The sequence below is a fragment of the Gigantopelta aegis genome, chromosome 2 (genome assembly GCF_016097555.1).
Source record: "Gigantopelta aegis isolate Gae_Host chromosome 2, Gae_host_genome, whole genome shotgun sequence".
Classification (NCBI taxonomy): Eukaryota; Metazoa; Mollusca; class Gastropoda; order Neomphalida; family Peltospiridae; genus Gigantopelta; species Gigantopelta aegis.
Genome location: NC_054700.1, coordinates 35,720,585 through 35,746,783, shown reverse-complemented (window position 1 = coordinate 35,746,783; position 26,199 = coordinate 35,720,585). Strand labels below are relative to the sequence as shown.

At 38.9% G+C, this 26,199-nt stretch overlaps 1 protein-coding gene across 2 annotated transcripts in view; it reads left to right on the top strand.

Annotated features, from left to right (window-relative positions):
• LOC121384626 (A disintegrin and metalloproteinase with thrombospondin motifs 12-like) overlaps window positions 1-26,199 on the top strand; it is a 90,135-nt gene that overhangs the window by 46,056 nt on the left and 17,880 nt on the right. For both annotated transcript variants that reach the window (XM_041515093.1, XM_041515102.1), the window contains exons 3-15: window positions 5,198-5,378; window positions 9,640-9,836; window positions 12,069-12,152; window positions 13,553-13,677; window positions 14,174-14,323; window positions 15,340-15,483; window positions 16,937-17,090; window positions 18,722-18,814; window positions 19,699-19,844; window positions 20,629-20,692; window positions 22,732-22,837; window positions 23,768-23,895; window positions 25,654-25,774. In XM_041515093.1, the coding sequence (XP_041371027.1) occupies window positions 5,198-5,378; window positions 9,640-9,836; window positions 12,069-12,152; window positions 13,553-13,677; window positions 14,174-14,323; window positions 15,340-15,483; window positions 16,937-17,090; window positions 18,722-18,814; window positions 19,699-19,844; window positions 20,629-20,692; window positions 22,732-22,837; window positions 23,768-23,895; window positions 25,654-25,774 (1,693 nt within the window). The remainder of the gene's footprint in view (window positions 1-5,197; window positions 5,379-9,639; window positions 9,837-12,068; window positions 12,153-13,552; window positions 13,678-14,173; window positions 14,324-15,339; window positions 15,484-16,936; window positions 17,091-18,721; window positions 18,815-19,698; window positions 19,845-20,628; window positions 20,693-22,731; window positions 22,838-23,767; window positions 23,896-25,653; window positions 25,775-26,199) is intronic.

Below are 26,199 nucleotides of genomic sequence, written 5' to 3'. Positions count from 1 at the left end.
CAGGCGCGTATACAGGGAAGGGTTTCGGGGAATGAAACTCCTCCCTGCTAAACAAAATGTTCTCCTTTTTAAAAATATATTTTGTAGGGGAGCATGACTCGACCCCCGTATAAACTTCGCTCCCTACAGTCTAGACCCCTCTGCTAAAATTCTTATACACGCGCCTGCTCCGGTTAGGGTTCCAAAGTTAAACTTTGTTTTGTTTAACGACACCACTAGAACACATCGATTTATTAATCATTGGCTATTGGATGTCAAACATATGATTTTGATAATTTTGACATAGTCTTAGCAGGGCCGTACCCTCCGGGGGGGGCAGGGGGGGCAGCTGCCCCCCCCCCCCGAGAATCTTGTCCTTTTTTTTTTTATATATATATCTCCAGTAATAGCATAGAAATGTTTAATCTTTATAGTATGTTAAAAATTATTTATAAAATTTAGTGCCCCCCCATGGATTTTGGTCAGGGTACGGCCCTGCTTAGAGAGAAAACCCGCTACATTTTTTTTCCATCAGCAGCAAGGGGTCTTTTAAATATGCACCATCACGCAGACAGAATAACACATATATAACGGCCTTTGATATACCAGTTGTGGTTCACTGGCTGGGACGAGAAATAGCCCAATGGGTCCACCGATGGGGATAGATCCCAGACCGACCACACATCAGAATGACGCTTTACCACTGGGCTACGGGTTTTAAATGATGGGGGGGGGGGGGGGGGGGGGGGGGTTAGGATATTGGGGGGATAGGATATTGCATGAGACAACACATCAGTTAATCATGCGTTATATTACTTAATAGTTTCCAGGTTTTAAAAATAAATTAGACCTCTGACCAACTCTTAAAGATTACAGTTCGTTTGAAACGCAAACATATATATTGTTTCAAAATGCCATGCACTTACGTGCAGCGAATCAACAATGCTATAAATTAACAAAATACCAGAGCTGTATTTGTATTCTGTCAAATTCCACGTTCACAGGAATGTCGAAGTTTTTCAGATTTATTCCTTTTTTTGTCAGACTTCACATGCACCACTTTGAGGTTTTCAGCATTTCCCTGTTAAACTTTACAACCCCACTTAGCAAAACCTCGTGGGTTCTTTTTTTCCTCACGCGAAGGGGGCACATTTCCCCCCATAACCTCAAACCTATTGTTCATTATATGCATTAACCGTATGCCACCCCCTTTCTTTGATGGCTAATTGCACCATGCTTTAGATCATCTGATAACTAAAGCAGAGTGACGCATCTTGTTTGTTTAATATATTGTTCTCTGCATATCGGCTTCTTCATCTAAAACGGCTTGTGAAAAGTAGTTCAGCCGGTGCATGGCGTGACGTAACGACAAAGTACCGCGGACAGCGTGTAGTGACATACTCTTTGATATGTTACACCTGTATCCCACGGTATCACCATAAAAACACGCCTCAAAGAGTGGCTTGTCACTTGAACCTCTCTGTTCGCTGCATATTCACAATGCCGAGATCAAAGGGCGTAAATAAAGACATAAGAAAGCTATACACATCGGTATAAACTGTTACAACTCCGTGGGTATCCCTCGGTAGAGTAAAAGAAAGAAATGTTTTATTTAACGACGCACTCAACACATTTTATTTACGGTTATATGGCGTCAGACATATGGTTAAGGACCACACAGATTTGGAGAGGAAACCCGCTGTCGCCACATAGGCTACTCTTTTTACGACAGGCAGTAAGGGATCTTTTATTTGCACTTCCCACAGGCAGGATAGCACAAACCATGGCCTTTGTTGAACCAGTTATGGATCACTGGTCGGTGCAAGTGGTTTACACCTACCTATTGAGCCATGCGGAGCACTCACTCAGGGTTTGGAGTCGGTATCTGGATTAAAAACCCCATGCCTCGACTGGGATCCGAACCCAGTACCTACCAGCCTGTAGACCGATGGCTAACCACGACGCCACCGAGACCGGTCCCTCGGTAGAGTAGGCCCTATTTCTGAATATCATTACGCGATCCTGATTTGCCCACGACCGCGAGCGATGTATTTTAAAGACGTATTTAGCTTTTTATTGTTATTTATTTATATTACCATTTTATTCTGGATATAATGTGCTATTATGCATGGCGTATTTTACTTAAAGGTACATTCCTGACTTTGCTGCATTGTAAGATGTTTCAGACTAATAAAATATTTCTACGATTAAAGGGACATACCCTAGTTTCAGTCGTGAAAACTAACACTAAGTTTAGTTAATCTACAAACCTGTAACACATTTGAATAAAGCTACAATTGAGTAAAACATGAGTTTGTGTCTTTGAAATGGCGAAATACCCTCTAAAAATAGACTAAAACTCGACTTCATAACGGTTACTTCTCAGACGTATGTGCGTTTTTAAAAATTCGAGAATGCATTTTGTGATATTAAAAACACCAGGATGACCAAAAACACTTCGAATGTACGGAGATTGATAATCCAACCAATAAAATCTAAGTAAAGTATGATTTAAGTTATCAAAAACGGTTATAATAGTCAAAAATATGCGTTAGTGTTTAAAAACTAGGGTATGTTCCTTTAAACTTACATATTAAATATATTTTCTTGTCTAGAATATCAGTGTCTGTATATTCAATGTTTCTGGTCGTCTTAATATTTGTAAGAAGCCCAAACTAGATTTTATCTTCAAATAATTTCGTACGTACGAAAAAATTATATTTTAGGAAATAAAATAAAATTTAACCTATTACAAATATTAGAACGCTCAGAAACACGTTTAATATACAGCCACTAATATTTTATGCAGAAAAATATATTTGATATGTAATTACATTCGTTAAAAAGTCGCTGTTAGTCGATAACATCTTAAAATTGCAGCAAAACTCAGGAATGTCCCTTTCCCTTTAATTTGCTCTTGTCATTCTAAATTTAATTTATGCACAAATATTCCTTTTATCTTGCTTTTAGACATCATGTGTGTGGTTATGTTTGCTTGTTGTATTGTGTATATTTTATATCCCAATATGTTCTATTCATCAAAATGATTTTTAATTGTGTCATGTATATATTTGCATAAGCTTCTCATTTTATGTGCGCCTATATTTTTATGTGTGGTCCCTCTTCTACTAATCATCTTATAATATATTATTATATTTTATCCTTTGTTAGCATACATGTATAACCTATCACTTTACCAGTAAATAACTGGGTGCTTCAATCTGTTGGAGGAAAAATACAAATGTATGTATGCATTGCAAAAGCGTTCATTGTATTATTGGTTAATTCGGTCACCGACGTATGGGCGAGTATGTTACTCGGTTATGACCAAATTGCAACATTACGTCCAGACAACAACCTTGGGGCGCTATGGTTATACTGCATAGCCCCCGCGGTTGTAACTCTTTACTATATAATATAACCATAGGACTCCCAGAGTTGTTTAGTGGGTACCTGTGATGACGTCATGTAGTATAAATGCGATAGATTTTTGGGGGGTTAAAAAGGTGATGCCTCGACCAGAAGCGGTCAGGCCCTTTATAAGGGCCCTATGGGCAACCTAGGGAGACACCACAGCATCGTAAAGGTCTAAAATTAACGAGCTACTCTCGATTCACTAATATCAAAACCTATATTAGCTCGGCCATTTACCTTTCGACCGACCGTTCAAAATTGCGCCAAATTCCCTCAATCAAAATTGCGCACTCTTTTCTCTTTGGCATTTAACTGCTCCATTCAAATTCCATAGCACCACCACCACCCCCACCCGCCTGCTACCGATTTGATCGGGCTGCTGGTGCTCCCTTGCACCTGCCAGTGCAGGCGGTCCCTCCTCTCCCCTCCCCCCACCTTTCCTGTCATGGACGGAGGAGCCGGCCAAGGCCGGCTCTTGTGCCCACGACAGGCGTGCGCTACAACAGCTTGTTCTGAATGTGCACGTAAAACCCTATGACATGACATGACATGGGGGTTAATTCCAAACGATAGTATATTGTGGAATTTTATTTTATGCGTGTGTGTTGTTTTTGTTTGTTTTCAGCTTTAAAAATATGATAGTATTTCTAGGACTATTTAAAAAAAACACAGATGCGGCAGGTTGTGATAAAAAAAACCCAGTGTGATGAAGCTTGTAAAGTTACGTATTATACGTTTTACGATCTCCCCATATTGCTTTTGAACATCACACCAACTTGTATTTTTAATCCACCTTTGCTAGACGTATAAATCAGTTGCTGCCACATTAAACTCATACAAGTTGTATTACATGTGCGTGAACTCAGAAACAGTTTCTAGCAAACAGAATAACACCAAGCGCTGTGAAATTTATAGCGTAACATGGAGAATACGTCAGGAGTGGCCGTCAGATACATTTATCTTAAAACGAGTTGATTTAACACGTAGATATGAGTTTGATATATTTGTAAACGTACTGTAAGATAAATTGTATCATATGGAAGTGAATATAGTGTCCTATTTCATACATATCCACACACACACACACACACACACACACACACACACACACACACACACACACAACAATCCCCATCCCTAGGTTTAAAACAAATTTAAACGTCTTTTACAGTGAAAACATATCTATGAAGCTTGCTCTGGCAGTCACAGAGCAATCAGTTTTGATTGTGCTCATTTGATTGGTTGGTATGGCTGTGATGACAGTTATCACATAGGACCAGCCAATTGTATGACTTTTAATTAATAACATACGTGTGTACTATTGCTATGTGATACCATAAATAATGCATGGCTTCATGGTGATGACGTATCATGTCAAATTTCTACTGAAATTAACACTCTCAAAACTGATTACCACCTACATGTACATGTATGAAATCTGTCAAATACAAGTTCCATAAATACACGTAAGTGTTTTTTTTTAAAAAGAAAAGACATTAAACCTTCTATTAAATTTGGTTTTAGAAGATATATAAGAAATAAAATATTAAACTACCCTCATCCATTAGATTGTATTATCTTACAACTTGTTCAAAAGCATTTCCATTTCACTTTTCTTTATTGACTACATTTTGGAGAAACACAAAATAAATGGTATTTAATGATCACTCATGTTCACTAGTTTGTTGTTTTGTTTATTTTGTGTTTTAACCCTTCACCCCCACCCCCCACCCTCACAAAAAAATATAAAAATAAAAATATTCATATTTTTTTTTTAACCATTATTGGATAATTTCCTTTCCAGATGGGATTTGTGCATGCGCATGATGAGGACTATTTCATTGAGCCTGTCAAGGGACACAACCGCGCCAATGACTCCAGACATCCACACATCATATACAAGCGGTCAGCTCTACCGGCCAAACTGGACATATCTAGAGTACATAAATCCACAGATGATCACACAAAGTCTTGTGGTGTTCCAGGTAAGAATTACTTTAGAATCATGACAGTACCGTGTGGGGCAGTGGGGAGTGGGGTAGGCAGCATAAGGGCAGTTATTTTAAAGAAAAAAAATACAAAAACGCATCTTTTTAGTTTAAAGTTTTTTTCTTTTTGTCAAGATTCTTGGTTTTTGATTATCTTTTCAGCCCTATCCCCCCATCCCCCCACTTGTTTTAGACTAAGTACAACCCTAATAATACACAGTGTTTAAAAATCAACAGATTTTATACAGTGAAATCTCTTAGAACGAGATCCTCTGTAAACAAGATACCGGCCTCGGTGGCGTAGTGGTTAGGCCATCGGTCTACAGGCTGGTAGGTGCTGGGTTCGGATCCCAGTCGAGGCATGGGATTTTTAATCCAGATACCGACTCCAAACCCTGAGTGAGTGCTCCGCAAGGCTCAATGGGTAGGTGTAAAACACTTGCACCTACCAGTGATCCATAACTGGTTCAACAAAGGCCACGGTTTGTGCTATCCTGCCTGTGGGAAGCGCAAATAAAAGATCCCTTGCTGCTAATCGGAAAGAGTAGCCCATGTAGTGGCGACAGCGGGTTTCCTCTCTATATATCTGTGTGGTCCTTAACCATATGTCTGACGCAATATAACCGTAAATAAAATGTATTGAGTGCGTCGTTAAATAAAACATTTCTTTCTTTCTTTCTTTCTGTAAACAAGACATCGTGGCTAGTAAATTTTTAATTATGGCTAGTAAATTTTTAATTGTGGCTAGTAAATTTTTAAAATCACTGATCCCATGGCTAATAGATTTTATAAAAATTCTAGAAGCCCTTGGATATGCATATAATAATTAATATGAATTTGGTCTTAAAAGACTTTATAACAACAACAAAATGGTCTCGGTGGTGTCGTGGTTAAGTCATCGGACTACAGGCTGGTAGGTACTGGGTTCGCAGCCCGGTACCAGATTCCACCCAGAGCAAGTTTTAATGACTCGATGGGTAGGTGTAAGATCACTACACTGACTTCTCTCTCACTAATCGCTATCAACTAACCCACTGTTCTGGACAGACTGCCAAAATAACTGAGATGTGTGCCCAGGACAGCGTGCTTGAACCTTAATAGGATATAAGCACGAAAAGTATTTGAAATGAAAATGAAATAGCAAAAAAGTCACTCTCCATGTCGCAAATACCATGGAGTCTCCCAGTCACTCATTAACTGATGTGTGTGTAGGTAGTACTAAACCAAATAACTTCCGTACTGAACAAAATAAGAAACTTCCGCTAACTTTGCTTGAACATAACTTGGCCATAGGTTAACAGAAACTGGGAGAAATGTTGACCAAGTGTGGTAGGGGTTAAAAAAAAACCCACCCACTTAATAACGGGTATGACCACCTCTTGAATTGACCACTGTAGTGCATCGCAGGCGCATAGAATTGACTAAAGTGTTGATTTCTGCCTGTGGAATATTGTTCCATTCCTGAATGAGCGCTTGACGAAGTTCGTTGACGTTAGCGGGTGGGTTGGGACGACGCCTCAATCGTCTGTCCAGACTATCCCAGACATGCTCGATGGGGTTGAGATCAGGACTTTTAGCGGGCCAGTCATCAATGAAATCAATGTTATTTGTCCTAAGAAAATTTACAGTGTCTCTAGCTGTATGAGAGGTGGCATTATCATGCTGAAAAATCGAGATGTTGGCGTTGTTATGGAACAGAGGAATGACGTGATGAGCGAGAATGTTATCGCGGTAACGTTGAGCATTTAAATTGCCATTAATGACGACTAGTGGTGAACGATAACCATGGGCAATGGCTGCCCAGATCATGACACAACCCCCACCCCCGAAACGATCTCGTTCAAGAACACAACAATCAGCATAGCGTTCATTTCTCCTACGGTAGACGCGCACCCTGCCATCACCACGTTGTAAAGAAAATCTGGATTCATCCGAAAAAATAACGGTATTCCAGCGTCGCCGTATCCAACGAGTGTGTACACGTGCCCAATTAAGACGATTTAGACGATGACGTTGCGTTAAAACGCATCCGACGTAAGGACGTCGTGCATGTAAACCGTTCTCCCGCAGACGATTACGAAGAGTTTGCCCACTGATTCGGTTATTATGAAGCCCAGGTGTGTAGCAGCAATAGCAGTGGCAGTTTGGAATCGATTGCGCAAATGCGTGTTCATGATATAGCGGTCTTGACCACGCGTTGTAACACGCGGACGTCCACGACGTGGCAAGTCGTTGGTGCTTACGCGAAGATTTCGTATCGCTCGACTGGAACTCCCAACATGCCTTGTAACGTCTTCTGTCGACATGCCAGCATCAAGCATGCCAATCGCCCGTTCGCGTAAATTATTGGGTATTCTTGGCATACTAAAAATGCTACAATGTAAAAAACGTTAATTGTTTTACAAATTTTGAAGCGTTTTCGTTCACTTGACAACAATGTCAGTAAGACAAGTAAAACAAATTGACCGAATACTACACGGGACATGTCGAACCATGCATGCACGTGCAAATTGAATTTCACGTTGTCGATGTCTAAAATTCATGAATCCTGATAATACAGCTCAAGGCTAATACTACCTATATAATTTCATTACACAATGAATTCTTTAACACAACAAATACTATATGTATAAATCGGAAGTTTCTTTTTTTGTTCAGTATATATATATATATATATATATATATATATATATATATATATATGTGTTGTTGGTTTTTTTTTTTTTTTTTTTTTTTTAAATAAAAAGCCGAGCTACCCAACCCCTTATTATTTTTTGGGCACCTTTTCTGAAACACACAATATTTTTAAGCCTTATCAGAATGATCTATTGGGTACCCTACATACATTCTCTGTTTGCCCTGAGAAATGCTCAGTTCCCCAGCTATTTGAGTCTGCAGTAATATTTAATAATGTAGTTACCTTTAACACTAACAGTGACACCCCTGCGTGTGCTGTAACCTCACCGTGGTGCAGGGGTGTAACATTCTCTTTGAGAATGGCCAATACAGCACAAAATTGAAGTTTTGAGTAAAATTCAGTATCCGTAAAATTCTGTGATATTTGTTTTTGCACAGTTCTTTACACTGTTTTTGTTTTAAGTCTTGAATTTTTATATTGATGTTGATCATCACTTTATTTATTTGCATTACCATAGTTTGACACCCAATAGCCGATGTATTTTTCATGCTGGGGTGTCGTTAAACATTCATTCATTCTTTAACACTAACACGTCATCATAAACCCCATTGTTGCCATGAAAAACTATTTAAAAAAACCCGCATAGTTTTGTGTCTTTAAACTCCAGTGATTATGTTCAGTGTCAAGAATACAGATTATTATTTTCCATGGCTTCCATTAACTGGGTAAGTGCACTTGACTTTCAATTTGAACTACATCTGTCAGGAGTGTTCGTAACCTATTTGCATTATGAGCCCGGAATGTAATCAGCCCACATATAACAGATTTAGGTTTCTGGCTGTTGACAAACACGGGATTCCACAGTTAGATGCACAAACAGAAAGATATGGCAGATTGTTAAACTGTGAAACTATGGAGTTTCGTAAACTGTGGCATGAGATCGGAACAGTTCCAACTTGTCTGTTGTCAAGAAGATTAGATTTTTTCATTATGTATCTCACAGACTAATTTCAGAAACAAAATTTGATATGCCTGATCCTTTCATTCCTCCATTCATTCATTCATTCATTCACTCATAAATCCCTCCCTCCCTCCCACCCTCCCTACCTCCATCCATTCATCTATCTGACCATCTGTCCATTCATTCATCCATTCTTCTGTCCATCCATCCATCTGTCCATTCATCTATCCTATCCATACATCCATCCATCTATTTAGTCATCCATTATCATACACCTATCCATTTATCCGTCCATCCAGTTTACCTTAAATGCAGCCTACACAAATTTACATGTTGAGATTACTCATTTCTTGGCAAGTTAGCTGTTAGAATAACACATCCAAGGGATGAGATGTGTGCTGGGGGAATGTGTCAGTGTTCCAGAACATTGAAATGCTCCCAAAGTCCTTTTTTTTTTAAATAGATGAATGTATAATAACTTTATTTGTGTGTGTCTGTGCATGTGTATGTTTTGTGATATAATATCTAACCTGGATGTTAATGCCTGTTCATGTACTTTGGAATACTGCAGGACCCCTTTTTAAAGTTGTATCCCTTCTTCTAAAAAATCCGGCATCCATCCACCATCCCTGACAGATATTTGTCTTTGTTTTCCCCAGATGACACAGAGAGTATTTTTACAAACCGAGAGCGGTGGGAGCGTCACAACAACCACGTGCAGAAGAAACACCGCCGCAGGAAGAGATCGATCTCCGTGGAGAAACACGTCGAGACGCTGGTCGTCGTTGAGCCGCAGATGGTCGAGTACTACAAGAATGAGGACATCGAGAACTACGTACTCACGGTCATGAACATGGTGAGTTATAACTACTCACAGTCATGAACATGGTGAGTTACATTAGTGTTACAAGAACAAGGACATTGAGAACTACATACTCACAGTCATGAACATGGTGAGTTATAACTACTCAGTCATGAACATGGTGAGCTATATTAGAGTATTACAGGAACGAGGACATGGAGAACTACGTACTCACAGTCATGAACATGGTGAGTTATATTAGGGTATTACAAGAACGAGGACATTGAGAACTACGTACTCACGGTCATGAACATGGTGAGTTATATTAGGGTATTACAAGAACGAGGACATTGAGAACTACATACTCACGGTCATGAACATGGTGAGTTATATTAAGGTATTACAAGAACGAGGACATTGAGAACTACATACTCACGGTCATGAACATGGTGAGTTATATTAGGGTATTACAAGAACAAGGACATCGAGAACTATGTACTCAGTCATGAACATGGTGAGTTATATTAGGGTATTACAAGAACGAGGACATGGAGAACTACATACTCACGGTCATGAACATGGCGAGTTATATTAGGGTATTACAAGAACGAGGACATCCAGAACTATGTACTCACAGTCATGAACATGGTGAGTTATATTAGGGTATTACAAGAACGAGGACATGGAGAACTATGTACTCACGGTAATGAACATGGTGAGTTATATTAGGGTATTACAAGAACGAGGACATCGAGAACTATGTACTCAGTCATGAACATGGTGAGTTATATTAGGGTATTACAAGAACGAGGACATTGAGACCTACATACTCACGGTCATGAACATGGTGAGTTATAACTACTCATAGTCATGAACATGGTGAGTTATATTAGAGTATTACAAGATTGAGGACATGGAGAACTACATACTCACGGTCATGAACATGGTGAGTTATATTAGAGTATTACAAGAACGAGGACATGGAGAACTACGTACTCATGGTCATGAACATGGTGAGTTATAATTACTGACAGCCATGAACACGGTGAGTTGTAACTACTCACAATCATGAGCACGGTGAGTTGTAACTACTGACAGTCATGAGCACGGTGAGTTGTAACTACTGACAGTCATGAACACGGTGAGTTGTAACTGCTGACAGTCATGAACACGGTGAGTTGTAACTGCTGACAGTCATGAACACGGTGAGTTGTAACTGCTGACAGTCATGAACACGGTGAGTTGTAACTGCTGACAGTCATGAACACGGTGAGTTGTAACTGCTGACAGTCATGAACATGGTGAGTTGTAACTGCTGACAGTCATGAACACGGTGAGTTGTAACTGCTGACAGTCAGGAACACGGTGAGTTGTAACTACTGACTGTCATGAACACGGTGAGTTGTAACTACTGACAGTCATGAGCACGGTGAGTTGTAACTACTGACAGTCATGAACACGGTGAGTTGTAACTACTGACAGTCATGAACACGGTGAGTTGTAACTACTGACAGTCATGAACACGGTGAGTTGTAACTACTGACAGTCATGAACACGGTGAGTTGTAACTACTGACAGTCATGAACACGGTGAGTTGTAACTACTGACTGTCATGAACACGGTGAGTTGTAACTACTGACAGTCATGAACACGGTGAGTTGTAACTACTGACAGTCATGAACACGGTGAGTTGTAACTACTGACTGTCATGAACACGGTGAGTTGTAACTACTGACTGTCATGAACACGGTGAGTTGTAACTACTGACAGTCATGAACACAGTGAGTTGTAACTACTGACTGTCAGGAACACAGTGAGTTGTAACTACTGACTATCATGAACACAGTGAGTTGTAACTACTGACAGTCATGAACATGGTGAGTTGTAACTACTGACAGTCATGAACATGGTGGGTTGTAACGTCGCAGTCATGTAATATGTAAAAGGGACACCTACATCATTCATGGAGGAGATGCTATGTTTTACAGCATTCAAAAGTCCACCTAAAATTCAGTATTGATTATGGTAATCTATCCCAGTCCTACCAACATCAATCCTACCAACATGTTAATGTCTCCTAGAAACACATACATATGTCTTCTATTCTTTTGCATTTTTCGGGCTCTTCGAAATTCCAAGAGGGTGTGTGTGTGCATTCCCAGCACCGTCCCCCTGGATTTGCACCTGCATTACATCTTGGGCATCTGCAAGTGTACACAATCAGTTACATGTGTCTGAGCATTGCCTGGCTCTCTTACAAGTTGAAATGTCTTCAATGTCTTGCAGGTGGCGGCACTCTTCCACGATGCTATGATTGGAAATGCTGTTAACATTGTGGTGGTGAGAATCATAATGCTGGAAGAGTCACAGGTAAATTAGTCACTCCCAGATCTTTCATTTAACCCTCGGTCATTTTTCCCACATTTCACATGGCAGATTGTTTAAAATAAAATGGCATACTGTTGTATTACAGTATTTTATTGGTACTTGTAGATCATATAACAGCAAGTAAAATGTCAACCAAGTAAATGCATCAGTTTTATAGGCCTTCCTTGATCTTTTCAAAAACTGCAGGTCTCTATACAAATTTGACCGGCCTCAGTGGCGTTGTGGTTAGGCCATCGGTCTACAGGCTGGTAGGTAATGCATTCGGATCCCAGTCGATGCATGGGATTTTTAATCCAGATACCGACTCCAAACCCTAAGTGAGTGCTCCGCAAGGCTCAATGAGTAGGTGTAAACCACTTGCACTGACCAGTGATTCATAACTGGTTCAACAAAGGCCATCCTGCCTGTGGGAAGCGTAAATAAAAGATCCCTTGCTGCTAATCGGAAAGAGTAGGCCATGTAGTGGCGACAGCGGGTTTCCTCTCAAAATCTGTGTGGTCCTTAACCATATGTCTGACGCCATATAACTGTAAATAAAATGTGTTGAGTGCATCATTAAATAAAAAACATTTCTTTCATTTCTTTCTATACAAATTTGATAATAAAGCTTGCAATGACAGCTTACCAATATATATTTCCCTTGAGTTGAGTAGTATTCCTTCTGCACCAGAAGTTGATATTTAAATATGTTAATTTATGGAATACATCACATTCATTTTATGTTACATTTTTGAAAATTTCTTAATATGTTGATAATTATCCCCTAAATAATATCCATCTTATAGTGTACTTGCTGCTAATTGAAAAATAGTAAGCGTTTCGAGATCAATTAACCATTTAACCATTCTAACTGTTTGCTATTTATTCTTTGTTTCTTCAACACCTTCCTCTTCTCCCCCCCCCCCCCCCCCCCCCCCCCCCCATCTATCCGTGTTATCTTTATTGTAATATTGTTCTAGCCATCTTGATCTATAACATGTATATTTGTTAAATGTAGGGAGAGGCCTTAATATAGGCACATACCTGTTGGCCAGTCCCAAATTTGATCTGCAAATAAATATGGTTTAAACCAATTGAAAAATGTACTGGGTTTCCTCTGAGACTATGTCAGAATTAGCAAATGATTGACATCCAATAGCTGATAATGAATAATTCAGTATGCTCAAGTGGTGTCGTTAAACAAAATAAACATTAACTTAGTGCAATCCTCTTGAAATAGTAGTAAAACAATAATTCCCATATTTTTAACTTTCAAAATTATATATCATTTTGTTCAAAGCAGGATTGAAGGTCTTCTAGTCACAATCTTCTATGCATTTATTTTCAATCCTACTTTTTGTGAGATTGGTTGTGCGAGAGTTTATTTTTGAACTTTTCACCAGGAAGATTTGAAGATTACACACCATGCTGACAAGACACTTCAGAGTTTTTGCAAATGGCAGAAGAAAATGAATTTCCGTGATGACGATGACCCCAATCACCATGATGTCGCCGTCTTGCTCACAAGGTGAAGTCCACACTTCAGTTTTGTATTCCTAATGTATTATTTCATGCATATTGCATTATTGTACAAGGGATAATGTTTTGTATAATAAATTATATTAAGTCATATTAAGTTTAAAATGAGGAAACTGTTAATATTTTTTAAAGCATATTTGAAGTCCTATCATTTTACAAGTTCATTGACTGTCAAAATACTCAAAATTAACCATTTTCTTTTCAAGATTAACCCCTTAATTTCCAAGATTAACCCTTTACTTTTTCAAGATGATGCAATGTTTTGCAGGGGGGGGGGGGGTTCTCTTGTTTTGTACAAAATAATTTTTCTTCTTTGAACATCAGTTTAAAAAGTGATAGACAATTTCCTATAATTAACCTATTACATACATTGTTGCCACGTTATACAAGTAGATTTTCACTATTATATATTTCATATTCATTATTAATTAGTAATTAATATTTACTGTTATGATTAATCAAGTTTTAATTGCTGTTGTCTGTAGACACAACATCTGTTCCCGGATGAACAAACCATGCAGCACGCTTGGCCTGGCACAGGTCGCGGGAATGTGTCAGCCTCATCGCACGTGCAACATCAATGAGGACACAGGACTAGCGCTCGCCTTCACCATCACTCATGAACTCGGCCACAAGTAGGTGCAGGGAGATGGGGGGAGGAGATGTAGTAAAAAAGCAATAGAAACACAAAGATGTCAGATGTAGGGGGAGGGAGGCAGGGAGCATTCTGCACTTGCACCTCTCGAAAAAGTGTACATACAAATACTGGCTCCCCAACTCTGTTGATAATTCATTCTCCCCCTTCCCCAGTTGAAAATCAAATTAATAACAGTAAAATCACCCTAAACTGGATACATGTAGGATAAAGGAAAAACAAATCTGGTTTTATGGGGTATCCGGTTTAGAGAGGTTAATTTTTATACTGATATGTATTTAAAAAAGGAATGTCCAGTTTTGAGGAAGTTCCTGTTTATAGAGAGTCCGGTTTTGAGAGGTTTCACTGCCCTCCATCCCTAGTAGGTGTCATCTTCCATTGCGTATGGCACAATACTAGGGAGTTGTCTTCATCTGGATAAAAGGGCGAGACGTAGCCCAGTGGTAAAGCGCTCACTTGATGTGTGGTCGGTTTGGGATCGATCCCCATCAGTGGGCCCATTGGGCTATTTCTCACTCCAGCCAGTGCACCACAACTGGTACATCAAAGGCCGTGGTATGTGCTATTCTGTCTATGGGATGGTGCATATAAAAGATCCCTTGCTGCTAATAAAAAAGAGTAGCCCATGAAGTGGGTTTCCTCCTTCAATATCTGTGTGGTACTTAACCATATGTCTGACGCCATATAACCGTAAATAAAATGTGTTGAGTGCATCGTTAAATAAAGTATTTCCTTTCTTCTAGAAAAAAGGGCACTTCTCAACTAAAAGAGATTCTTGAAACTTAAAGATGTATTGTACTTTTTGCCCTCTAGTCAACTCCCTTCACCCTGTTAGTACAGCCCTGTGCCTTCCATTGCTCACTGGTAAATGTAAATACCGATTTGTTTTATACATAGGTATGTACGGTATGCTGTATATAATATGTTCATTATTGCTTTGTTTTCAGTGACTTTGTATGAGTGTTTCACAATGTGTGTTTGTTTTCCCTGTTACAGTTTTGGTATGAAGCACGACAGCGTTCACAACTCGTGTGAGTCTCCCCCCGGCGTGCAGTACGTGATGTCCCCCCACCTCATCGCTGACGGAACCGTGATGAGTTGGTCCAAGTGTAGTCGTGAGTCCATCACCAAGTTCCTCGAGTAAGTCAGTCAGTTATTCAGTCTTCTCATTCAACCAGTGCTCAGCAACTGCCATGGAATGCTGTGCATAAAAGATCCCTTGCTGTTAATTAGAAAGAGTAGTCCATTGCGTGACAGCAGCATGTTTTTGCTCTTGTTATCTGCAAGGTCCTTGACCAAATGTCCGATGAAATATTAACCATAATTAAAATGTGCTGAGTGCATCATTATTATAAAACATTTCAGTTCATTTCAATTTATTTCCGTGCTTATATCCAATTAAGGTTCAAGCACGCTGTCCTGGGCACACACCTCAGCTATCTGGGCTATCTGTCCCGGAAAATGGGTTAGTTGTTCGTAGTTAGTGAGACAGAAGAGAGTGTAGTGGTCTTACACCTACCCATTGAGTCGTTATAACTTGCTCTGGGCGGGAGCTGGTACCGGGCTGCGAATCCTGTACCTACCAGCCTTATGTCCAAAGGCGTAACCATGACACAACTGAGGCCAGTTATAAAACATTTCTTACTTCCTTTGTTGTTCAGTTATGACTAAGATCAGTGGTAGAGCTCTACCTTTGTGTGTGATCAGTTGTAGAATCCAATCACATTCAATTTCCCAATCCCATTCAGGGTCTTACAACTGATTGATCAATGACTTTAGTGTATACTGTCCTGTCTCTAAACAAAATACCTTGTTAATTTTTTCTGACAGTGGTTTTGCTGTCTCTCTTGGCCAGATGTCAAAATAACCACACTATAGGTTTGCACACCAAATATACTGATGGAAAGAAATAAGAAAACAAAAGCGACCAAATTGAATTTACTGTTATAATAGTTATGACTGTTTAAAAATACAGACACGTAATGTGGCATTGAATACGACTAACACCATTAACTTCCTGGGCCCCGTTCCATGAAGCGATCTTAGCCCTAAGATTACCTTAAGCTCATAGCTATCCTATGCACTAAGTTGATCTTAGGGCTAAGATCGCTTCGTGGAACGGGGCCCTGATGCTGGGGTGGGACATAGTCCAGTGGTAAAGCGCTCGCTTGATTCGCAGTCGGTCTAGGATCGATCCCTGTCGGTGGGCCCATTGGGCTCTTTCTCGTTCCATCCAGTTGACCATGACTGGTATATCAAAGGCAGTGGTATGTGCTATCCTGTCTGTTGGATAGTGCATATAAAAAATCCCTTGCTGCTAATCGAAAAGAGTAGCCCATGAAGTGGTGACAGCGGGTTTCCTCTTTCAATGTATAGCCATACATAAAATGTGTTGAGTGCGTCGTTAAATAAAACATTTCCTTCCTTCCTTCTTGATGCTGTGGATGAGGGTTCTGGTAGCAGTCGGTATTTGATGTTAATATTCACATGTGTTGCTGTATTGTTTTTTTCCATCAGTATACTTATAACTGTTTTTAAAATTTCTAAAATGTACTGAGATGTTATTAGAGATTTCTTCTCTTTTTTTTTCCAGTCGTGACTGGGGCTATTGTCTTGACGATGAACCGGGGAGACATGACTTTAACCTGCCGACACAGCCCCCGGGAATCATGTACGACACCGGACATCAGTGTAGACTGCAATACGGAGAGGACGCTGCTCTTTGTGAGGGGATTGAAGTTATCGAGGTAACTAGGAAGGATATGGGTGGGGTTGTTAATATATTTTTATGAGGGGGATCAAGGTAACTAGGGAGGATATGGGTGGGGTGCTCTGGTGTTGATATATCTTTGTGAAGGGATCGAGGTTATTGAGTTAACATGGGAGGATATGGGTGGGGTGCTCTGGTGTTAATATATCTATGTGAGGGGATCGAGGTAATCAAGTTAACATGGGTGGATATGGGTGGGGCTGTTGATATATTTTTATGAGGGGGATCGAGGTAACTAGGGTGGGTATGGGTGGGGTGCTCTGGTGTAGATGTATCTTTGGGAGATTATTTAGGTAACCAGGCTGGATATGGGTGGGGTGCTCCAGTGTTGCTATAGCTTTGTGAGGGGATTGAAGTTGTCAAGGTAACTAGGGTGGATATGGGTGGGGTGCTTTGGTACTGATATATCTATGTGAGGGGATAAACGTTATTAAGGTAACTAGGGTGGATATGGTTGGGTGTTCATGTGTTAATATATCTATGTGAAGTTTCTGAGGTTATTACGGTAACAAAGAATGATATGGGTGGGGTGTTCTGGTATTGATATAATTGTGTGAGGAGATAGAAGTTATCGTTGTAATTAGGATAGATATGGGAGGGGTCTTGATATATTTTTATGAGGGGATCAAGATAACTAGGGTAGATAATGATGGGTCATTATGAGGGAGGTGCAACTGTGTGAGGGAATCAAAGTTATTGAGGTAACCTGGAATGATACAGGTGAGGCAGTCTTGGTAGGTCAGCGCTCTGTCACAAAATCAAAGTTATCTAGATAGCTATGTCAGGTACATGTGGAGTATTATGTGGAGATGTCACTCTTTATGAAGGGATCAGTGTTATCGAGGTAACCAGGGTGGATACAGGTGGAGCAGTATAGGGGAGGATGCCGCAGTTAAAAAGAAGAAATAGAAATCATGTTAATGTTGATTGAAATGTCAGTGGTATTTGAGCAAGTTAAAAATGAATGTAAAATGTTATAGAATTGTATGACACAGACCTGTAGGAGCCAGAAAAGGCCATTGAAGATGAAAAAGTAAAGTTTTTTTATAGTGATTTCCCTCAATATTTGGCAAGACATGGTAAACTAAACTCTTTTTGGGCATTTTCACCATTTTCAGGGCACTTTGTGTTTCATTAAAGACAAAAGAAAGTTAATTGAAATTAAAAAAATAGGTGTAATTAATATGCTTGCTTTAATAAATAAATGATAAAATATATAACAGGCATATTTTATTTAGTAATAATATGGGTTTTTTAGTGTTTTATAAAGGCAATTTTATAATTATTTATTGAGAAAGGCTTAGGGTAGCATGGCGCTGATTAAGGCAAGATGGCGCTAGACTAATAAGACATGATACCGCACCATGCTAAAACAGGCTAGGGAAAACACTGTATTGTGTATTACTTTATATAAATAAAGATAAAAATCTGGCTTATGCCCCAGCAATATGATTGTGTCCATGCCACTAGAACTTATGGCTCCCCTTTTCACATTTCATTCCTGTGGGCTTGTGACATGGAATCGCATGTAACACTGTTTTAACTAATGAATTTAATACGTGGTGTGAATGTTATTGATATCTGTTGTGTGTATTATCTGTGTTATAGAATGTGTGTAATACCCTGTGGTGTCGAGTTGACAACAAGTGTTCTACAAAACTGCAGGCTGCTGCGGAGGGCACAATCTGTGGAACTAACAAGGTAAAATATCTACAAAATTGCAGACCTCATTTTATTTATTTTAGATCATTCATCATCTTACGTTTACAACAGATTTGTGCATTGCTTTTTTTAAATATTATTTTAAAAAAGCAATGCACAAATCTGTTGTAAACCATGTAACCAACCAGTGAAGTGATTTATTGTGAAATAACCGTTTCTGCTGTAAAGATAATGGTGTCCAGTTGCTACTTCCACTAGTGACTGAAAGCAACTTTATTTCACTATTTTCACATATTACACTGAATGCTATATAATAAATAATAACATTGTGTTTGTGAACCATGACATGTGATTGTGTGGTTTTGAACTATAATGCTTATGAATTTTGACGTTTATGAACTCTGATTTTTATGAACTATGACGCTTATAGGAACCATCCTGAGTTTTTTGCCTTTGTTACATGTAAATATTACATATCTTTTTCTGTAAAACATATCAGTAACTGTATATTACACCTGTTTCTGGTCGTTTTAATGTTTGCACACGGTTGCACTTCATTTTATTTCCCAATATAGAGTTTTTGTACGTACAAAATTATTGGGGGTCAAAATCCAGTTTGGGCTACTTACAAACAGTAGATCGATTAGAAACACATTGAATGTACAGACACTGATATTGTAAACAAGAGTCAGTATTTGGTTATTTCAGTTACAAAATTTTATTAGTCAGAAACATGTTACAATTACAGCAAACTCTCGACCTGTTCCATGAAGCGATCTTAGCCCTAAGATTACCTTAAGTGTATAACGACTGTATATATTTAAGGTGATCTTAGCAATAAGATTGCTTCATGGAACGAGGCCCAGGACAGTCCCTTATGAACTACAATGTTTATGAACTAAGGTGTGTTTTGTTTTTGTCAGTGGTGTTACGGTGGGCGGTGTGTGGAGATAGGAAACCGACCGCAGGCGATCAACGGACAGTGGGGGAGGTGGGCTGGATGGACGGAGTGCACACGGGAATGTGGGGCAGGGGTGTCCTACTCACAGAGACACTGCGACAACCCACCGTGAGTTTGAATCATTAACCATGATTATTACGCTATTTTGGTCAAGATATAGGTATTTCTTATTGGATGAGGGGCAGGATATAGCCCAGTGGTTAATGCACTCACTCGATGTGCGGTCGGTCTTGGATCGATCCCCATTGGTAGGCCCATTGGGCTATTTCTCATTCCAGCCAGTGCACCACAACTGGTGTATCAAAGACCATGGTATGTACTACCCTGTCTGTGGGATGGTGCATATAAAAGATCCCTTGCTGCTAATCAAAAAGAGTAGCCCATGAAGAGGTGACAGCGGGTTTCCTCTCTCAATATCTGTGTGGTCCTTAACCATATGTCTGATGCCATATAACCGTAAATAAATGTGTTGAGTGCGTTTTTTCTTTTTGGATGGTGATAGCCTCTCAATGTTGAAGTTTCATGTTTAGCTCCATTTATAACAAACTGTAAGTCCTACGTCAATGAAACTTGGTTTATTGTTGAATCAATGAAAGTTTGTCTCAATACAATGTTAAAATTTTGAAATTTATTTAATTAAAAGTTTAAGGCATGCAATAATACAAAAATAATTAATCCCCAATGAGATTCCTTTTAGAACATCATTTATATAAATAAAGAAACATTGTAAAATAAAATAATTACTGTTACCGCTGTCAGAAAAGTTTCTTGGTTATTGATTTGTTATTTGCTATTTTGTTTGTCATTTTCTGAAAGATAAACTATTTTGAGAAAATAAAACTTGATATAAATGATTGGTATGTGTTATAATTGATTTGTTCTTGCCTTTCAGACCATCTCATGGTGGAAAATACTGTATTGGTGAGAGAAAGCGATACAGAATATGTAATACAGATGTGAGTAAAAATTGTTATCTCAGCTGTCACTCTTAACATGGAAAATATTGTTCATATTTTGTCAATGTGAAATAATTCTATTTTTTCCATTTGAAATATTTCTCATATTTGAGGGTTCACACTGGAACAAATTTTGTTTTAGCAAATTTTCAGATATATGGAGTATTTCCTTCAAAATTATTAAAATGTGGTTAATTTAAGGAATATTTTATTAGCCAAATGCTAAATGTTGTAGCCACTTTGTATAAAAATTAGCCATTGGCTAATTTGGCAATGCACAGGGTGAGCACTGATATTTCTCACAATGAAATATAATTTTCATATTTTCTCATTGTGAAATAATTTTCATATTTTTTCACATTGAAATAATTTTCATATTTTCTCAGTTAAATAAATTTCACATTTTCTCACTGAAATAATTTTTATATTTTCTCAGTTAAATAACTTTCATATTATCTTACAGTGTAACAAAAAAAAATTCTCACAGTGAAATAATTTTCATATTATCAGACAGTTAAAAATAATTTTCATATTTTTTCACATTTAAATAATTTTCATATTTTTTACCGTAAAATAATTTCCATTGATCACTTGCTACAGCTATAACAAATGACAGTTATTTCACTCATAACATCAGCTAATTATTAACTCATTTATTGTGTCAACTTGTTATTGTTTCAGTTTTTCAAATTTATAGTCTGTTAGATGCATACCCATTCCTTTTCATCTTTCTGTTGGTCCATCCATTAATCCAATATGTCCATCTATCCATCTATTTATTTATTTATTTATTTATTTTATTTATTTATTTATCCATCCATCCATCCATCTACTACAGTATCCACTATCCATCCATCTATACCAATATTTATGAATATACACATTCATTCCACCATTGTCCCATCCATCCACCCATCCATCCATCCATCCATCCATCCATTCATCCATCAATCCAACTAAAAAATCCCACACACCCATCCATCTATCTATCCATCCATCCATCCATCCATCCATCCATCCATCCATCCTGCCTTTCATCTATCCCAATATCCATCCATCCATCCATCCATCCATCCATCGAACCATCCATCCATCCATCCATCCATCCACCCATCAATCTAACTCAAAAATCCCACACACCCATCCATCCATCCATCCATCCATCCATCCTGCCTTTCATCCATCCCAATATCCATCCATCCATCCATCCATCCATCTCCATCCATCCATCTCCATCCATCCATCCATCCTTCCATCCATCCTTCCATCCATTCATCCATCCATCCATCCATCTCCATCCATCCATCTCCATCCATCCATCCATCCATCCTTCCATCCATCCTTCCATCCACCCATCCATCCACCCATCCATCCATCCATCCATCCATCCTGCCTTTCATCCATCCCAATATCCATCCATCCATCCATCTCCATCCATCCATCTCCATCCATCTCCATCCATCCATCCATTTTTCCATCCATCCTTCCATCCATTCATCCATCCATCCATCCATCTCGATCCATCTCCATCCATCCATCTCCATCCTTCCATCCATCCTTCCATCCACCCATCCATCTATCCATCCATCCATCCATCCTGCCTTTCATCCATCCCAATATCCATCCATCCATCCATCTCCATCCATCCATCTCCATCCATCCATCCATCCATCCATCCTTCCATCCATCCATTCATCCATCCATCCATCGAACCATCCATCCATCCATCCATCCATCCATCCATCCATCAATCCAACTCAAAAATCCCACACACCCATCCATCTATCTATCCATCCATCCATCCATCCATCCTGCCTTTCATCCATCCCAGCATCCATCCATCCATCCATCCATCCATCCATCCATCCATCCATCCATCCATCCACCCATCCATCCACCCATCCATCCAGTTGATACACATTAGGTACATGTACAAAAGGAAGTTTTAACTTTGTTTGTTTGACTGTGTTAGTGTTCACGTGTTGAAGATGTGGAACATACTACCCTGTGCTGATTTGTCTCTTAATTCTCTTCTGTAGGTGTGTCCTGAAGGTGTTCCCAGTTTTCGTCACAAGCAGTGCTCAGACTTTAACTACGTCCCCTACAAGAACCGCCTGCACGAGTGGGAACCCATTCTAACACCACGTAGGTGATCTTTTTCTTACACCACCTCTCTTTCACTGAGTAACAATTTTATTACAGCTGTTTATTAAATATTTCTCCATCCCTTTCAGGGCTGTTCCAGAAATGATAATACAGCTTTACCAAAAAAAAAAATTTATAACTCTTTTTTTGGGAGTGGGGGAGGAGGGGTGTTTGATTTTTTTTTTTAACCTGCATTGAGATGAACATCTTAAGATTCATTTGTCAGCAACATCAAATAAGTTCATAATAAGCAAAACATTTAACTCCACGAGATTCTGGTTTTATGTTTAGTAGCTTTGCATACATGTACTTGGTTTAAATAACATTTTATTTTGTGCATAGTGCTATATAAAAAGAAGATTCCTTCCCCACCATGTGACCAACTTTGGAAGAGTCCTAATTGGGTTAAAATATAAAACAATGTCACTGCCAGGACGTCATTTCTTACTATAGTGGTTATGATTTAATAAAAAAAAATTAATGTTTTTTTGTGAATGAATTTTTCTTTTTTATCTGGACACTTCTTGCACTGCAAGTCTTGAGACAGGTTTCTTCTCTAATGTCATATTGTGTTTTGTAGACACCCCTTGTCAGCTGCACTGCAAGCCTCGAGACAGGTTTCTTCTCTAATGTCATATTGTGTTTTGTAGACACCCCTTGTCAGCTGCACTGCAAGCCTCGAGACAGGTTTCTTCTCTAATGTCATATTGTGTTTTGTAGACACCCCTTGTCGGCTGCACTGCAAGTCTTGAGACAGGTTTCTTCTCTAATGTCATATTGTGTTTTGTAGACACCCCTTGTCAGCTGCACTGCAAGTCTCGAGACAGGTTTCTTCTCTAATGTCATATTGTGTTTTGTAGACACCCCTTGTCAGCTGCACTGCAAGCCTCGAGACAGGTTTCTTCTCTAATGTCATATTGTGTTTTGTAGACACCCCTTGTCAGCTGCACTGCAAGCCTCGAGACAGATTTTTCTCTGCAATGCTGAAGGACATGGTGACAGACGGGACTCCATGTACACCAGGCAGTCGCAACATGTGTATCAGTGGCCGATGTCGAGTAACTAAAGCTCAGTCTATGTTATACCCACATATTAAATATAGCTCCACCCACACAGTCTGTATTAAACATAGCTCCACCCACACTGTCTTAAATTAGCTCCACCCACACAGTCTTTATTAAACATAGCTCCACCCACACAATCTGTATTAAACATAGCTCCCCCCACACAGTCTGTACTTAAACATAGCTGCACCGATAATATATAAATATATAGCACTAGGCTCCTCCACCCACACAGTTTATAAATTAAACCTAGCTATTCACTCAGTCTGTATTAAAACTAGCTCTATTCACTCAGTCTGTATTAAAACTAGCTCCACCGATAATATATATATATATAGCACTACCAACTCATGGCTATATTGAATGCAGCTCCACCCACACAGTTTATAAATTAAACCTAGCTCTATTCACTCAGTCTGTATTAAAACTAGCTCTATTCACTCAGTCTGTATTAAAACTAGCTCCACCGATAATATATATATATATATAGCACTACCAACTCATGGCTATATTGAATGCAGCACCACCCACACAGTTTATAAATTAAACCTAGCTCTATTCACTCAGTCTGTATTAAAACTAGCTCTATTCACTCAGTCTGTATTAAAACTAGCTCCACCGATAATATATATATATATAGCACTACCAACTCATGGCTATATTGAATGCAGCACCACCCACACAGTTTATAAATTAAACCTAGCTCTATTCACTCAGTCTGTATTAAAACTAGCTCTATTCACTCAGTCTATATTAAACCTAGCTCTATTCACTCAGTCTGTATTAAAACTAGCTCCACCCACACAGTTTATAAATTAAACCTAGCTCTATTCACTCAGTCTGTATTAAAACTAGCTTCACCCACTCAGTTTATAAATTAAACCTAGCTCTATTCACTCAGTCTGTATTAAACCTAGCTCTATTCACTCAGTCTGTATTAAACCTAGCTCTATTCACTCAGTCTGTATTAAACCTAGCTCTATTCACTCAGTCTGTATTAAAACTAGCTCCACCCACACAGTTTATAAATTAAACCTAGCTCTATTCACTCAGTCTGTATTAAACCTAGCTCTATTCACTCAGTCTATATTAAACCTAGCTCTATTCACTCAGTGTATTACACATTCAAATAACTCCACCCACACAATCTGTATTAAAACTAGCTCCACCCACTCAGTCTGTATTAAAATTAGCTCCACCCACTCAGTCTGTATTGAAACTAGCTCCACCCACTCGGTGTATTACACATTAAAATAACTCCACCCACACAATTTGTTTTACACATACATGTAGCTCCATAACTGAGATTCAGTAATTCCATTGTATTTTCATAAATATAATTACACATACAACTCAACAACTGATAGTGTGTCATACTGGTAGTTATTGGTTGGGTAATTTCATCTTATAGCCTGTGATTGGCTTTTAATTTCAAATGTGATACTTTTGACCCAGGCTCGAATTGTCTTCATTTGTGATCTGCACATGGGCAGATCAAGGAAATGTGGTGTGTGTGTCTAAGGGGAAAAGGCATATTAAAAAAAGAGGCACCTAAATATATTTTAGGTGTGTGTGTGGGGGGGGGGGGGGGGGGGGGTGGGTCCTCTGGTCTCCTTGGAATCTACATTTTATTCAGACCATAGGCTGTGAAAGGCAATTTTCCAGCACATTTTTATTACTATTTTTGATGTGGGTCTTAAATTTTCTCTCTTTTTTTTTGTCTTGCTTTGTAATTTACGAGCCTCATTTCAGCACGTGGGCTGTGATTGGCTGATTGACTCGAGTGCAGTGGAGGACCGGTGTGGTGTGTGTTACGGAGACGGGTCGACGTGTAAAACAGTGAAAAACCAGTTCAACGAGACGGAAAAACTTGGTAACTAACACGTAGAATATGTGTACTGTAGAAACGTGTGTGTGACAAATACTTACTTTTCCTCTTTCTTTAGCCAAGTGGTTAAATGCTTGCCCATCAATGGGCCCATTGGGTTATGTCTTGTTCCAGCCAGTGTACCATGGCTGGTATATCAAAGGCCATGGTATGTACTTTCCTGTCTGTGGGAAATACATATAAAAGATTCCTTGCTACTAATGGAAAAATGTAGCAGGTTTCCTCTCTGAGACTAAATGTCACAATTGCCAAATGTTTGACATCCAATAGCTGATGATTATTAAATTAATGTGCTCTAGTGGTGTCGTTGAACAAAACATTAAAAATTACTTTAAATAAAGGTTCAGTCAACTTTTAGAAATATATATGTAATGAAAATTTAGAAAATAACACTGTAACAGGCTTAGTAA